This window comes from Notolepis coatsorum (assembly GCF_963971535.1).
Source record: "Notolepis coatsorum genome assembly, chromosome: 3".
Classification (NCBI taxonomy): domain Eukaryota; kingdom Metazoa; phylum Chordata; class Actinopteri; order Aulopiformes; family Paralepididae; genus Notolepis; species Notolepis coatsorum.
In genome coordinates this window covers 109,529,551-109,546,455 of record NC_140167.1, presented here as the reverse complement: position 1 = coordinate 109,546,455, position 16,905 = coordinate 109,529,551, and the positions used below count along the sequence as shown (strand labels likewise).

At 46.3% G+C, this 16,905-nt stretch overlaps 1 protein-coding gene across 1 annotated transcript; it reads right to left on the bottom strand.

The window, feature by feature from the left end:
• Window positions 1-10,619: 10,619 nt before the first annotated feature.
• On the bottom strand, window positions 10,620-11,342 carry LOC311225953 (DCN1-like protein 5; the record flags this gene model as incomplete). The annotated part of the gene is made up of 1 exon (XM_084311340.1): window positions 10,620-11,342. One exon carries the CDS (start codon window positions 11,340-11,342, stop codon window positions 10,620-10,622), a length of 723 nt encoding a protein of 240 aa, XP_084167466.1.
• Window positions 11,343-16,905: the final 5,563 nt, after the last annotated feature.

Below are 16,905 nucleotides of genomic sequence, written 5' to 3'. Positions count from 1 at the left end.
AGCTAACATGTACACATGATCGACATAAGTATAATACTAGGCATGCCTGTAGGGAAACGTTCACACTGCTACTACCAAAAACCAATGCAGCAAAGAAAACTGTGTTATAGAGCCATGTCATATTGGAATAAACTGCCAGTACATCTTACTCAGATAACCAGTAAGATAAGTTTTAAAAATAATTTGAAAAGAGCATTGAGAGAAAAAGAAATTAGTTTACATTAAAGAAAAACACAGATACTGTAGTTTACACTGTAAAGAAATGACTGTCTGAGAGTTTAATCCCTTTTATTGTATTTTCTGTGATCTGATACTCTGTTTGTGTACTGTAATGCTATTTGGAAATATTTTTATATTTTTATATGTAGGAATATTGGAATATATTTTTAAATGTATGCTACTATAATGTTATGTATGTATGTACTGTTTTTGTTGTGTGTGGACCCCAGGAAGACTAGTTGTTGCTGCGGTGATGACTAATGGGGATCCGTAATAAAGATAAAGATAAAGAGAGGGATATAGGGAGATATAGATAGAGAGAGGGAGAGAGAGAGGGAGAGATAGAGGGAGAGAGATATATATAGGTTAGAAAGCAACCTGGGTTCTCAGACAGACAGACAGACAGACAGACAGACAGACAGAGAGAGAGAGAGAGAGAGAGAGAGAGAGAGAGAGAGAGAGAGAGAGAGAGAGAGAGAGAGAGAGAGAGAGAGAGAGGCGACGTCATCTTTCCTTCACACCGTGTTTACTACAGCGCGGGTGACCAAAACACCAAACTCGTCACACAGTAGCCAGTGGCTGATCATATACACACACGCACTCTGCCATACTTAGTTAATGTTTTAGCGCGACGTGGGTATACAGGACTGTCGAAGCAGAAGAAGCAGACATACATAGAAGCAGACTCGACACAAGTTTCGTCTTGACGCTGCGTCTCAGCGCACACACACACATACACACACACCACATTATTCTGCGAAGCAGCTCAGTGTCCCGTGGATATTATTGCAAGAGATATTTCATACATATTATGAAAAGCCGATGCCGATCTGTTGTTTAGAATTTGGATGGGGGGTAGCGAGTCTCTGATACCTCTCACCTCTGCGCGGGGGTCCAACACCTATTCACAGCGCACACGCTTCTCTAGTGTGTGTGCGCGCGTGCGTGACGTGCGTTTCGTGACGCGCTGTAGTTCTCTGGCAAACGCAGATAATTACAAGCATAACATCTAGCAAGAATTAAACGTATTTACAAATCGTATTATGTTTAGCAAGTAAGGAGACATATATAGTAAATCTCAAAGCACTCGAAATTGTCATTTTTCTATTTTTACAGATTTCTGAAAAGCGCGACTTCCAGAGCATTTATGAGTCATTCTAAATCCCTTTGTTCTCCGCCCACGGGTCCAAACAAGCCCCGCGACCTAAAAGGGTTAATGCTTGTTAAGTGTTGAAAGGAGCTCTGAGGACGGTGCCCATGCACTCAAGGGTTTGTTTACAATATGCCACGGGTCTGGGAGGGGGAGGAGGAGGAGGAGGGGCAAGACGGTCAGCAGAGTGTGGCTGTGAGAGAAAAAAAATCCTCCGTCCCCGTTTGTGATGCGGTATTCAGCTTAACGCTGCGGTGACCGTGATGTAACAGCGATACCGTGGTAATGTGGTAATCGCGGCAGCTCTAGCGTCAGCAGGTATTTTGGATTTGGCCATCTGACAAAAAATGCCGGGATTTTTGGGAGGGACACAGGGGCTAAATATTTTATAAAAGGTCCATAGAAGTCAAATCAATCATCAAAACATCTTAGCCAGAGAATGGTCACGGAATTTTGGTTCTTGACCCAACTACTAAGAGGGGAGATCCCCCCTTGAATGGCCCTTCTAAGGTTTCTCTCCTCCACACTGCCTGTGGAGCATTTTTCCCTATTGTTAGGTTTTAATGAGTTTTTCCTTACCTTCGCATGGGGTATGTCGGAGTGTTTGCATTCTTTCATTTATTTGCATTTATTAAAAATTTGTTGGACCTTATGGTGTTCTTGTTCTGTTCTTGACTTATTGTTATGTTTCTTCTTGACTTGTTTAAAGAAGACGTGTACGGCCCATGGGGACATTAACGTGTGTTGTCGGGCCTTACAAATAAATTTGATTTGATTTGATTTGTGTGTGTGTGTGTGTGGTGTGTCTGTGTGTGTGTGTGCTAATTAAATTAACCTAAAGCCAGTTGATCTTGTCTCCCTTCCAGACAGACAGTTTTAGCCTATATGAGTTCCTCTCCTGGCGAGGGCTTCTGTGAGAGATCTATTGTTTATATTATAATGCTAGTTTCCTGATTGATTAGTTTTCCAGTGGTGAGGAGGCTTGCTCAAATATATTGTTAAGTTTTTCTCTTTAGCTGGCTTTAACTTAGTATTCTTTAGTATTCTTAACCAATGGCCATATGTATCTAAAATGTTACGTCATGTGTGTGTGGGATTCTTATTAATAATTGTGTTAATTATTAATACATCAAACTAGTGTGTGTGTGTGTATTTGTGTGCGTGTATTTGTGTGTGTGTATTTGTGTGTGTGTGTGTGTGAAGGGGAATCTCAAATGCCTGTCTTCCCAATGCCCAGTGATGCCAGTAACTAGACAGCCGGATTCGATACCAGTGTCTCTCACGTTGGTGACAAGCGATTAGTCTGCTGCGCCACCCAGCCGCACTAGTTACTCTAATCTGATAACTTTTTTCAGTAAATAGTAATCTAACTTGTTACTTTTTACAAGCCAGTAATCTGATTACAGTTACTTTTCCAAGTGGCTGTGCGTTACTATTTAGTTACTATCTCATAATGCTGATGATAAGAGAGCCAGGGGTACAGTCAGCTAGACCGGAGATGGGACGTGCGCCCATGCACGCATGCACACAGTCACACACACATATTTACGTTTATAGCTGATTTTAGAATGGCTTCAGCATGAAGTTAAATCAACTATCCAGTTCGTTTTATAGTGTAATTTGGCTACTTGAGAGAGAGTGAGAGAGTGAGAGTGAGAGAGATTCATGTTACGCGCGACTTGCGGAGTACGCACTGAGTCCGTTGTCTCAGAATGGATTTGGTAGAGAGAGAGAGAGAGAGAGAGAGAGAGAGAGAGAGAGAGAGAGAGAGAGAGAGAGAGAGAGAGAGAGAAGAGAGAGAGAGGTAGAGGTAGAGAGAGAGAGAGACTGGATAACATTATCACTTACCTAATGAGACGGGTGATGTTGCTTCGCAGAAGCAAAAAAGTCCCCATAAGACTCCGATTGAGTCCATTCAAATGCTCAAAAATATCTGCCATGTATGCCAATTTGGCAAGCCACTGAGCATCACAGAAACTATGTGAAAGATCACATTTTGAGTCAAGTAAAAACATCATCACGCAACTCGTAGAGCCGCGCAAGCCAGCGGACCTCGGTGTGGAGAAGTAATTGGCGGTGATCACTGCCCATTGAAGGGAATTCATTCCACCCAAGTCCTTTGGATTGATATTAGTATGGACCAGCTGACAGATTCAAGCAACAAAGTTGTATTTCGAAAAGGAGACTTTATTGTCGATCACACAGAGAACACAGAGAAGAGAACTCCTGCAGCCCACAGGCTCAGCCTCTCGTTCAGAATGATGACATGGGGATGACATGTATACCCCTCATGGACAAAGGAAGAGAAGGGAGGGGTGCATGTGCATGTGTGTGTGTGTATGTATGTGTGTGTGTATGTATGTGTGTGTGTGTGTATGTGTGTGTGTGTGTGTGTGTGTGTATGTGTGTATGTGTGTGTGTGTGTGTAAGTGAGAATGTAGGGAGGGATTTGATCTATCTGCCCCTCCCCTGACTGGCCGCGCCACAGCCCCAACAAATCAAGAGGGATGCAGCAACGGGGTCATCAGGTCACACAAACCAGATGTCGGGAGAGAGAGACACAGACACAGAGACGCCAGGCCCCATTAGGGTGCAGCCTAGACGAGCACAGATATAAGATATCAACAGACATTAACAACCTGAAGAACCTATCAACTTAAGATATTCGACATCAATGAACTGAAAAACCTATCAATTCCCCCTTTTGACATATAAATCAAATATGTCAACACAATAGTTCATTGATGGATCTGTACCCGTCGATTGTCATCCATTACACGCATCACACCTAAACCAGGAGGGATAAACAACGGTCAGAGAGGAGAGAGTGAGAGAGAAAGAGGGAGGGGGGGAGCGGGAGAGAGAGAGAAGAAAGAGAGAGACACAGATTTGCAACTTTTCAGACAATTCCCCTAACCCCTTTGGACCCCCCTTACTAAGGTACACCTAACCCATAGGATACAACCCCCCCTCTATCACAGTGCACCCCTGGTCCCGTCTCCTAGGGCATGGGTCTCCTTCCTGAGCTGGTTCCCGTTCCAGGGCTCGGTCCTATAGGCAAAAGTGTCTCTTCTGGTCTGCTGCCTCAGTGTCTCTGGGCTGTCCTCTCCACCTCTCCCCAGCTGGCCCACCGTCTCTTCAGCTCTGCCTCAGTGTCTCTCCTCCCGCCATTCTTCCTGCTCTCGTCATAGATGATCTGTGTACCATGCTGCGGTGCTTGGCCTCGCTGGGAGGAGACATGGGGCGGCGGTCTGGCCCCTGCTGCTTAGCTGCCTCCTCCTCCAGTCTGCCTCTCTTCATCTCCGGCCTGTCCTCCGTCTTCTCCTGCCTGTCTTCTGGTCGAGGGTCATCTGGTGGTCTCGTCTCGGACGTCTGAGGGGCTGCTGCTGGCATCTCTCCCCTGATTCAGACGTGCCACAGACAGCTGGTGTGAATGTCTGGATCTTCCGCACCGTCTCTTTTCTTCTCCATGTCTCCTTTCCTCCTTCTGATGTCAGGAGTTCTCGTTCCGTCCTGGTCAGCTGGCCCAAAAATCAATCTCAGCAGCGCCTCCATTTGAAGGGAATTCATCCCACCCAAGTCCTTTGGATTGATATTAGTATGAACCAGCTGACCAGATATTCAGAGCGACAAAGTCGTATCAGACGGTGTCTTTATTGTCGAACACAAGAACACAGAGAAGAGAACTCCTGCAGCCCACGGGCTCAGCCTCTCACTCAGAATGAAGACACAGGGATGACATTTATACCCCTCATGGACAAAGGAAGAGAAGGGAGGGGTGCATGTGCGTGTGTGTGTATGTATGTGTGTGTGTATGTATGTGTGTGTGTGTGTGTGTATGTGTGTGTGTGTGTGTGTGTGTGTGTGTGTGTGTGTGTGTGTGTGTGTGTGTGTATGTGTGTGTGTGTGTGTAAGTGAGAATGTAGGGAGGGATATGATCTATCTGCCCCTCCCCTGACTGGCCGCACCACAGCCCCCACAAATCAAGAGGGATGCAGCAACGGGGTCATCAGGTCACTCGAGCCAGATGTCGGGAGAGAGAGACACAGACACAGAGACGCCAGGCCCCATGAGGGTGCAGCCTGGACGAGCACAGATATAAGATATCACCAGACATTAACAACCTGAAGAACCTATCAACTTAAGATATTCGACATCAATGAACTGAAAAACCTATCACCATCTCATTGCATAAAGCTGCAAACAACCATGAATTCAATGGATGGGCCTTGATAAAATGGACAGTTCTTACTGCTTTGTCCAAAACTGTTTAAAAAAATATATATATTATGTTTTTGTAGATTTTTATTGGTTTGTACTACCGGTCAGTCCGGTAGAGAGAGAGGGAGAGGAGGAAATGGGAGACAGAGCAGGGGAAGACATTCGGCAAAGGACGCCGGGTCCGGGACTCGAATCCGAGTCGGCCGTTTCGCGACGCAGCACGTTATATGGTGTGCTACTAGAGCGCCTGTCCAAAACTGTTTTGAGATCAGCAGGCATTTTTTTGGCAGCTAGGGCCTTCCTGTGGATGCAGCAGTGAATATATTTTGCTTGCTGAGCCACTGCTTTTACGCTGGTAAGTGCAGAGCAGAGGAGCAGGTGTGTCAGTAAAACTGTCATGACGCACAAGCGCCACTATTTACCCATAATGATAAGCCTAATTTGAGAGAATAACAAACTATAATACCATGTTTTATATTACACAAAGGTTTAATTACATTTTTTTTATTTTTAAAATTCTTTTTTTTGTATCTCTCTTTCTCAGATTTTTCTCTGTTTTCTCCCCGTCCCAATTTTAGTCGTTGTGCCAATTCCCCCCGCTCCCCTACCTGGTTGTTGTGCACATGTTCTCCTACTGGTCGGTACAAGGGAACCCTGAAGTATCTGCACGCTTCCTCCGACACATGCGGCGACAGCCAGTGGCTCTCTTCTCACCTGGCAGCGAGGGCTCTCATTGGTGAAGTGTAACGCGTGGGAGGTCACGCTGCCTTCCTCAAGTCCTGCCTCCACTGAGCAAGCGCCCAGACCTGACCTGTAGGCGTCGCTGTCCACAACGCCAGTTTCCCACCCACGGCTTCCCTCCCCCTAACCGAGCCAAACGAGTTAGTATAGCGATCAGCCAAAGCCAAGGCAATGCTGACTCCGGGAGTCGAGACCGCAGTCTCTTGCATTTAAAGGGTTAGAATTATAAAATGAATATGTGGTGTTATGATCAGGGCTGAAGTTGAATAAAATATTGTATTTATCAATTACAAAAAACTGAAAATCCATAATAATCTGTGTTGTTGCTAATCATACATATGCTAGCCTGTTTTTTAACAATAATTTGTGATGCCATCACAAACACTGGCATTTAAAGGGTACAAATAAAAAAAAATCCTGCACCAGAATGCAGGAAATGAAGTCTTTGTAACAAAAATATTCCTGGTGGGGGACCCACAGACCCCCTGCTTAAAAAGTGGCCTGACTGGGGCTATATTTCCTGGCCTGAATGATTTCCCCAGTCCGGCCCTGGTTAAAAGCCTCCAATGCTTATTAGTGTGTGTGCGTTTGAACGTTTTGTATGTTTCAACCATACATTTCCGTTTAACATTTTAATTTTTTTTTACCTCCTATAATAGTGGGGGTTGCGGCTCTCTGACACAGTTTTTTTTGGGTCGCGGCCTGAAAAGTTTGGGAACCCCTGGTCTAGCCTGTACCCCCCAGACATGTTGCTGGCCCCGTCAAAACAGTATCCTATCAGCCTCTCCATGGGCAGGTCGAGGCGTAAAAGTATTTTATACACAAACACAGCGTCTCGGCTGTTGTGTCTGGGCCGGGCATTGTAAAAACCCCAAAAGAAGTTCTGACCTTCCAAGTTGTCATCGGCGAACTGTATATTACACGAGAATTGTTCTTTTCCAGTGAGTGACATCAGTGGTTCCGTCAGCGCTCAAGCCAAATAATGGGCTTTTGGATGCTTTGCCTCTAATTTGTCGCTGAATATCATGGGCAAACAGCTGTAAGATTTCGTTTTGGATGTTGTTGGACATTCAGTTGTCTCTCTTTTGGAGCCAATTCTTCAACTCGGGATCAGACAATACACACAATACACACAATATTAAAATGGTGAAGTGCTTTGAGCAGGATAAACTTATAATATACAGTGTTACAGTTATACAGTTACAGTATATACAAATATATAAATACTGTCATAAAAAAAACCCATAAAGAAATAAAATATGTATATTTTTTTTCTTTTTTTTTTCTTTTCTTTTTTGCAATAACTGAGGGGGGGGGGGTGCTGCAGGTGCCCCCGCACCTCCCCTTCCAACATGCCTGAATATATTTTAAGCCCTCGCAAGTTTGGCTTTCTCAAATCAAATCAAATTTATTTATAGGGCCCGACAACACACGTTAATGTCCCCATGGGCCGTACAGGTCTTCTTTAAACAAGTCAAGAAGAAAACATAACAATAAGTCAAGAACAGAACAAGAACACCATAAGGTCCAAACATTTTTAGATGAATGCAAATAAATGAAAGAATGCAAGCACTCCCAGACATACCCCACGCGAAGGTAAGGAAAAACTCACTAAAACCTAACAATAGGGAAAAAAGCTCCACAGGCAGTGTGGAGGAGAGAAACCTTAGAAGGGCCATTCAAGGGGGGATCTCCCTTCTTAGATGTTGGTGATAGTAGTGTTGCAGACGGAGTGTTCTCCCCATTGAACAAAGCGATGGCATTCTACCCAGAAGGTAAACAACGACCCCTAGCGCTGAATGAGTTAACACTTTCCGTGCCGGCATCCGTGTCCTATTTACCCCCTTGAGTGCCACCACCCACTTCAATGATAGAGCTCTCATATTTGCGAACGCATAAACTACATCTTGGATGTCTCTGGGTCTTGGCCAAGATTTGCAGAGACTGCTCTACGTGCACCACGAGGCCATGGCCTGTGTAGACTAAACTATGCACAGAATTATGTCAGTCTACAAGGTCCGGATTCTACATGGTCCGGCAATGTAGACCTTGTAGACTCCACTACAGACCAATTATCAGTGAATGTTCATGCATTTTTAAGAAGGGCTACTTCCACAAAAAAACAAAGAACTCACCAAAACATCTCAGTAGCACCTTATCTAAATGTTCTATTTCATATAGATTCATATTTATTTATGTATTGCATGCATTTCTACATTTTATTTCCTATTTTGTTTATTCATCCCAGTATCTTTCTTTCTTATGTGTGGAATTCTACAAGGCATGTAGGTGTATATGTGTTTGACGATGATATCCTTCAAACAGGCAATAGTGATGATATAATTTGGGCAGTACTGAGCTGGGCTACTTTCCTCCAGTGTATTTGTCCCCTGGCCCCACCCAATGGCCCCATGCACACACACACACAAAAATCGAAGTAAAAAAAAATTAAACATTTTTTTTTTAAAGATTTTGAATTTTCTTTCTTTTTTTTCTTAAACTTCGATTTTTTTTTAATGTTCAAAGCTTGTGCCATCGAACGAAGCTTCGAAGTATTTAAGACAGCCGTATAGGTTTTAGTGAGTTTTTCCTTACCTTCGCGTGGGGTATGTCTGGGACTGCTTGCATTCATTCATTTATTTGCATTTATTTTAAATTTGTTGGACCTTATGGTGTTCTTGTTTTGTTCTTGACTTATTGTTATGTTTCTTCTTGACTTGTTTAAAGAAGACGTGTCCGGCCCATGGGGACATTAACGTGTGTTGTCGGGCCTTACAAATAAATTTGATTTGATTTGATTTGATCTTAAATTATGGCTATGTCTAATGTGGCCGTCGCTTATCAATGACTTGTTTGCAGTCAATATTGTCGAAACGGATTGTTTTTTTAATCGGTTCATTTCCGTTTTATACCATTTTGAAAAACGCTGGTTTCTTGAAACTTCCAGAAGATTTCAGAAGATTCTGTGATAAACGCCCTTTACTGTAATACACAAAACACGTTGTCATTTTTCGGCCTATTTATGAATAGTTTTCAAATAAATGCTAGATTCTCGATAGTATATGTGTACTTATGCATGCTATAGAAGCAGGCTGAAAAATCGATTATCTTATTTCCTGATCGCACACACACACACATACACACATATGGCACACGCTGATATATAGGTGAAAATAGCTCTGATTAACTTTCTATCATGACATCATACGGTGGTTCTAGAATGTTTTACGTTCTAGAAAGTTCTATTATGACATCATCACAAACATCCCAGAATGTTCTATGTTCCAGAAAGGTCTATTCACGACATCACCACAAACGTTCTAGAATGTTATATGTTCTAGAATGTTTTATTATGACATCATACTGTGACATCACAAATGTTCTTACATAATAGCATTAACTATTTATGTTCTTATTCAATGGCATTAACTATTTATGTCTCTATGGGTGCTTTCTCACTCACCATTCGGGTCCGTTCCGGTCCGTTCCGTCCTCGTTTCGTCCTTGGGTGCAAACTTCCCCCCTCCCCCCTTAGTTTCGTTTTCTGATGAGGTTCGCTTTTCCAGGTCGCAACGTAGCGGTAGCCGAGTGAGACATACGTTTTGCAACCTGAGTACAGTGATGTAGTACACTGCCAAAGCAGTAGGTGGCGAACATGAAGGCAATTTTCAACCAATCAGAACTTGAATGTGCCAAATGCCAATACACTTCCTGCAAAGAAAATGACAACAAGGCGGGCGCTAGCAGAATTAATGGATGTAAACTTTATTTAACATATTGCATAATGGGTACAATACAATACGGCTCAATACAAACAATTGTTAAGGGAATGCAGACTGTTGTAGCTTGGACTGGGGTCCTTATAACAATAACTTCACAACACATGGTAGCTGCAGCTATTTGGGACAGCTCTGTTGTCACCGGAAGGGCACGCAGATGGTATCTACTGCGCATGGGCGTTGAGCAACAACGGCTCCGCGCAGATTACACGACATGTTGTCGGCAAGTTTTGGGCTACTCCAAAACGGAAAACACAATTTAGCGTTTTCAGTAGGGCCACAACGTATCCGGCAAAAACGGCATTTCTATGTAATAGGGACAGCAAACGTATTCAAAAACGTATAAAAACGAGCACAAAAACACTGTGTGTAACAAGGGCCTGAAGCAAGGGAACCATGGCAAATTGTATACACAACTTCTCTAAGAAAGGTAGGTGGGTTTCTCTTTCTCTGTTCTAGCTGCAGCTCGGTTATCATGGTGTTGTCCCAGCAGCCTCTGATGAATTGTCTTAGAAGTTGCTGATCAAGGTCGGTTGCAGGCTACGGTTGAGCGCTTTCTGCCACTCAACAAACTCATCTAGCAAGATTGGCCAGGCTCCGTTTTCATCATAGTTACTCAGGTCTGTGTTGACTGTCCTGCTGAACTCTAACACGTTGTACCACTGATCTTTATTCATTACGCTGTACTTAGACTGCTCTAGGAACTGATGAAACACAGGGAAAAGAGACCACGTCGTCCCAAGCAGCAGTGCCAACATGGACTTAGCTGTGTCCATGTCCAGACTCCTCTGGTCCTTATTCCTGGAGAAGTCAAAGGCGTATTGGTAGATATTCTTGAAGATTGCAGAGTTGTTGAGCAGACAGCGGAGGTAGTCCAGCCTGCTCTGTAATCTTTCTGTACAGTCACACTGTAGTAGAGTCATTCCCGTTAGCCACTCCTTCTTAGTAAACAATCCCATATTTGGTGCTTCTAATTTCCAGGCTAAAACCAACATAATAATGTTCTCCGGTTCCACTCCGATGTCCTCACAGAACTTCTTCATGCCGTTGGGCCCGACCACCTCATCTGGCCCAGCATACTCGTAGAACCAGGCCAGGCACTTCTTACTGGAGAACTTTTCCTCTCCACTCAGTAACCTGCCCCCATGGATCTGAGGCCTACAGAAACTGGTGATTTTATTCTTGTGGAGCCCATGGTCGTCTGACCCCGAGGACTTTCTCTTAGCAGGCATCTCTGAGGCTGGACTGGGCTGCTGGTTCTGGACTGGAGTAGTTTGTCCAGCGTTTGTGATACGATGTTTATGTCAGCCAGTCCGCCAGTCGCTTTTTTGTTACAACCTCGTCAACCGATCACTTTCAGCTGCTCTTGCTGTCGCCGGGATACTGCTTCCAGGGTGGAACGGGGTGCTGGTTGAGAATTGCAGGTTTCAGTCTATGTTGTTTAGTCCATTCAGTCAAAGATGCCGAGGAAGAGAGAGAAGCTGAGGAACCGCCCGCTTATATAGAGACCCAAATGTTCTAGAATGTGACCTCATACAGTGACATCACGAAGGTTCCATAACTTTCTATCATGACATACGGTGGTTCTAGAATGTTTTACGTTCTAGAAAGTTCTATTATGACATCACCACAAACATGTTCAAGTTACAGCTATTTAAGAGAGCATATTTTGAAGGATAATTAGTTATCTTGTCATACTGTACATTCATCAATTATTTTGCTGAGATCCTTATGAAGGTAGTTTGTTTAAAGTACAGCAGTACCATGGTAAAATTGGTTTTGACATTAAAAGTTACATTTTCGCTCTACTAGATGGTGGCCATCTTCAGCTTTGCACCTACGGCGAGGTGCGTTAGCCTAGCCATAAGCTAGCGGCAAACATTCAGACACAACGTTCATTCATTCAGCCAGGATCACTAACACCGTGCACTATGCAAATATTATCCGCAGGCTGCATTAGCAGCCAGCAGCCAACGTGATACATTACATTGTACATATGTGACACAGCCAAGTTAACATTGCAATCCCTTAATAAAGTCCACTTACCAATGGGCGATGTGATCCTGTCAGTGCTATAGTGAGAAGTGACAGCCCGCCACCATTTGAAAGGCAGCTGCGCGAACTGCGCATGCTCAGTCCCAATCACAAACACCTGTTAACTTATTTAGACCCCTTTACACATCTGATCCTTATATTAAATAAACCAAAAGTCTTGACACCTCCCACTTGGCCGACTGATACAATCCAAGGAGGCCACTAAAATACAGGCCACTATAAATACAAGTCACTAGAGTGTTAATGGGCATCTCAGCCTTAAATCAAACTGTTGTAAGTATCTACATTGAAGTGCTTTTAACTAAAGTGTCCTTCAAAGGTAAGTGGGACATTGTGAACACAACCCGCATCATGAACACAAACTAACTAAGGAGGTGGGCCCCACCACCTTTCCTCCTACTGAGTGTAGGTTTGCCCTTGAACCACTCAGTTGCCTCACAGGGTTACCCGCTAACTAAACAAAAGAGAGTCACAAAGTCTTTTGGGTACCCGATGGTGAGGACTTCTTCTGCTGGTCTTCAACCGGAATCAGGACCACCAGCCTCCGCACATCCCTGCGAAGGACGATGGTTGTGGGCAGGGTAAAGTCCTTTGCCCGGGGCCTGGATACATGGGGGGCAGGAAACCCTAGGCAGGTTGTGACGTCCGCGTCACGGACCACCCCCTTCTTGTCTGGATACGTGAACACGATCCGGCCAAGCCGGAACTGTCCTCTTAAGGCATTCTGGTCTGCGATCCAGACCACATCTCCAACCTTGACACTCCTCTCTGCTCGGTGCCACTTATGGCGGATGAACAAGTTTGGCCCTGCCAGTTCGCTCCATTTCGACCAGAATTTGTCCACCCCAGCCTGGACAGCCCTCAGCCTGCGCCACGGATGAGTTTCCACATCAATCCCTTGCATGTCTCCTCCTTGTCCGGTGCGCCCGAGGATAAGGGAGTTAGGAGTTAGGTACTCGACTGTGTCCTCTTGTTCCTGTGCCTTGGCATCGATGGGTCGTTCGTTGGTTAAGTTGGCTGCCGAGTAGAGGAGGGTCTGGAACTCCCCCCAGGTGTAGCAACCGGTGGTTCCGTCGAGGCTGTTGAGAGCTCTTTTTATGAGCTTAACAGCTGCCTCTGCTGCTCCGTTCCTGTGGGGCGAATCCGCAGGATGGAAGTCCCACTGCCACTCAGTGCCATTCTTGGCGGCTGCGTTCTCGACCGATGCCTTCTGCACACATGCTAGGTGCCTGTGCAACTCTCTCAAGGCAGGCTTGGCGCCTACAAAGTTTGAGCCTCTGTCCGACCATAACCTCCTGGGATGCCCCCTTAGAGCAGTGAATCGGGAGTAGGCCTGAAGAAAGCTCTCCGAAGACTGGTCGTCAACAAGGTCAGCGTGGACGGCCCTGGAAGCCATGCAGCAATACACGACTCCCCATACCTTCTTCCTGGTTCTTTTCTTGACGGCGTCCCTCACCTCAAAGGGGCCGAAAAGGTCCAGTGTGGTATTCTCAAATGGGTTTGCCCTGCTGGTACGCTCCGGAGGGAGGTTTCCCATCACTTGCCGGCATAGCTTGGCTCTCTGCTTCTTGCACTCGTTGACCACCCTTTTGACAGTTCTCCGACCTTGTACTACCCAAGACTTTCTTCTTGTGCGCAGCAGTGTGGCTGCAATGCCTTCATGATTGGCCTCATGAGCTTCTCTAGCCAGCAAGGTCCCCAGCCATGATTTGTAAGGGATTAACGGTACAGCTGTTCCGTCTTCACTCCACGATTGGACTCTACCGCCGCAAAGCAAGAGTCCTGTGTTGTCATCTCTGGTCACAACAAGGCGGTTCAGGGTTGTGTCCTGAAAGTTTACGCCGTCTTGGGCTGCAAGGGCCAAGTCTTGGAAGGCCACCATTCTCTCTCTTGCAGAGAGCTCTGGTCCCCTTGCCTCCCACTTTGCTGAATCTGAGGCTTGGTATTTAGCGCTCAGCCAGGATTCCGCAGCTCGTCGGACCCAGGCGACAGTTCCACCTAGCTTTGTCAAGCTACTGAACCGTTTGGGCTCCACAAGGCTTACGAGAGCAACACCCCAGGACTTTCTCTTTGGCTTTTCTGCTGCTGGAGGTGGACCTTGGTCTTTCGGCTGTGGTTGCAGCGCAAAGTCTCTCGAGTCTGTACCAACATCAGTACTGCTGGGGCCTGAGAGCTTTTGTGACTGAGCCCTGGTGACTATAGCTGAGAACGCCTTTCTCTGTAGTCTCTTGACGTCATCAGCGACACTGGTCACAATTTCACTGGGCATCTTGACGGGCCACTCAGCTTCAGGCCATCTCAAGAACTCTGGGCCTCGTTGCCACTCTGACACATTATCAAGCTCCTCAGGAGTTGCTCCCCTTGTGAGGATGTCCGATACGTTGAGGTTTCCATCAACCCACCTCCAGTCTTCTACTGGTCCAGCCATTTGGATCTCTCCAATGCGGTTGGCAAAGAAGGTCTGGTAGCCATAACTGTCCTTCTGGATCGCTCCCAGAATTGTTTGGCTATCCACGAAGTGGACCCAGCGTGCGACCTTGATGCGGCAGTGCTTCTCAAAGTATCTCTTTAGACGGACCGCAAAGACAGCGCCGCATAATTCTGCTTTAATTACGTCTCCTTTCTGGTCAAGAGGAGTAAGTTTGGCCTTTGATTCAACCAACTTCACGACGACCCCATCTTGCGTCTCCCAACGGAGGTAGAGCACGGCACCGTAGGAAGCCTCGCTCCCATCAGAAAATGTTACGCCCAATGGGCAGCCTATGGCTCCTTGAGGTGTGAGGCTTCTCTCAAACCTGACTTGGCCAAGTCTCACATACTCCTCGAAGAGTGTTATGGAAGCCTCCCGGAGTTTGGGCGAGAGTGGGTCATCCCAAGTGTCTTTGGTCTGATTCCCTATGCCTGCCTCTTGGTAGGAGCTTCTCACAAGCATTACTCCTTTTTGCTTCACAGGTGTGGCAAGACCAATGGGGTCGTAGAATCCAGCGACCTGGCTTAGCAGTACTCGACGGGTCAAGGGGTTTGGAGTGTTACTTCTCACTTCCTCTTGGCGTAGATCGAGTCCAGTCCTCATCTTGCCTCGTTTTCTCGAGAAATTGATGGACGTCATTATGCGAAGCTTGTCAGTCTCTGGTTCGTAGCCAACTCCCAGTGCTTTGCTTTCTTCATCCCGCATCTGGTTGGGTAACACCAGAGTCTTGGGTGCAGACATAGTTGTCTTTGGGTTACTGGAGCTGTCCGCAGTTCCAGACCTCCCACTTTGGGCTGACAAGACCCACGGTTTAAGGGAGAAGCCTCCAGCTTTCAAGATCTTTTCGACTCCTTCTGTGATCTTCTCCAGTTCTTTTAAGTCATCGTGGGACGTCAGGATGTCATCTACGTAGCTGTCTTCTACCAGAACCCGGCGCTCTTCTACCATGGCTGCGAACTGGGGCAGATTTGCCGTTTCCCTCATGGCGACCTGAGCGATGCAGCCAGCAGGTTTATCTCCGATGTTGACTCTGACAACGACGAAGACTTCGATTTCGTCCTCTGGGTTGTCTCTCCAGAGGAATCGATGGAGTTGGACTTCTTCGTCTTTTAGCCACACAGAGTTGTACATTTTTCTCACGTCACCTAGGGCGGCGAACATCCCAGTCCTGAATCTCAGAAGGACTCCTCTGATCAGATTGAGGACGTCTGGTCCCTTGTACAAGAGGTCGTTTAAACTCACCCCTCGGAATTCTTGGCTACTGTTCCAAACAATTCTCACAGGGGTAGTTGATGAGTGAGGATTTGGCGCGACCAGATGACTGATGTACCACTTTGGTCCCTTCCAGCTGTCGTCTTCCTCTTTGGTGAGTTTAGCGGCAGCTCCCCTTGAGACCATCTCGTGGATCTGCTCTCTGTATGCAGCCTTCCACTCTGGCTCCCTTTCAAGGCGTTTCTCAGTGTTTCGGAAAGTCGCCTCCACGGCACGTCGGTTGTCTGGCAGCGTCGCGGGGTCTCCTCTCCATGGATAAGCCGCGTCCCAGTGGGGGGATTTGCTGTGCTTGTCAGATTGTACGTAGGTGAGACATCCTTTGATCTTCTCAAGGTCTCTTTCCTCTCCTAGGGTCATTTCTTTCCCGCCAGGGGGACATCTACCGCACTTGCAGCCGCCACATTGAGGATCGCAGGCCGCGCCGACGCTGTCCCACTTGAACCATTCGATGACTTCTTTGTTGGTAGACGCAGTACTTCGGAGGAGTACTTCTTGATCTTCAACCTGGGCTTTACTTGATCCTGCTGGACCCACAAGGATCTCTCGGTATGCCTTTGAAGTTGTTCTCATCGACCGTGCAAAGTGGATTTCAGACCTATGCACCGCTAGGTCCACTGCCTCAAAGAGGTCGGGATGAGCTCCACCAACAGTCTTTCCCAGGGGACCGTCCCAGAGGACGAGGTCTCCCTCCACTCTGTTTGGCTGTGGGACTAGGCGACCCTCCCTGTGACTGATCAGTAGGTCAATCTTCTCAGGGTGGACCAAGTCTTTGACTGCGACGTCTGGGAAGAACTTTTGGAGTTGCTGCGGCGTGACTGCCTGGTTCACCTTTGCGATGTTTTCCAAGCCGTAACAAAGGAGTTTGTGCTCTGCCACTGTTCCTTTGGGGGTTTTTACCCTCAATCTTAAGGAATACCTTTTGGTAGCAACTGTTTTCTCCATCCCTCCAACTCCTTGGACAATCAGTTTGATGTCTTCGCCATTTAGTTTCAGACGAT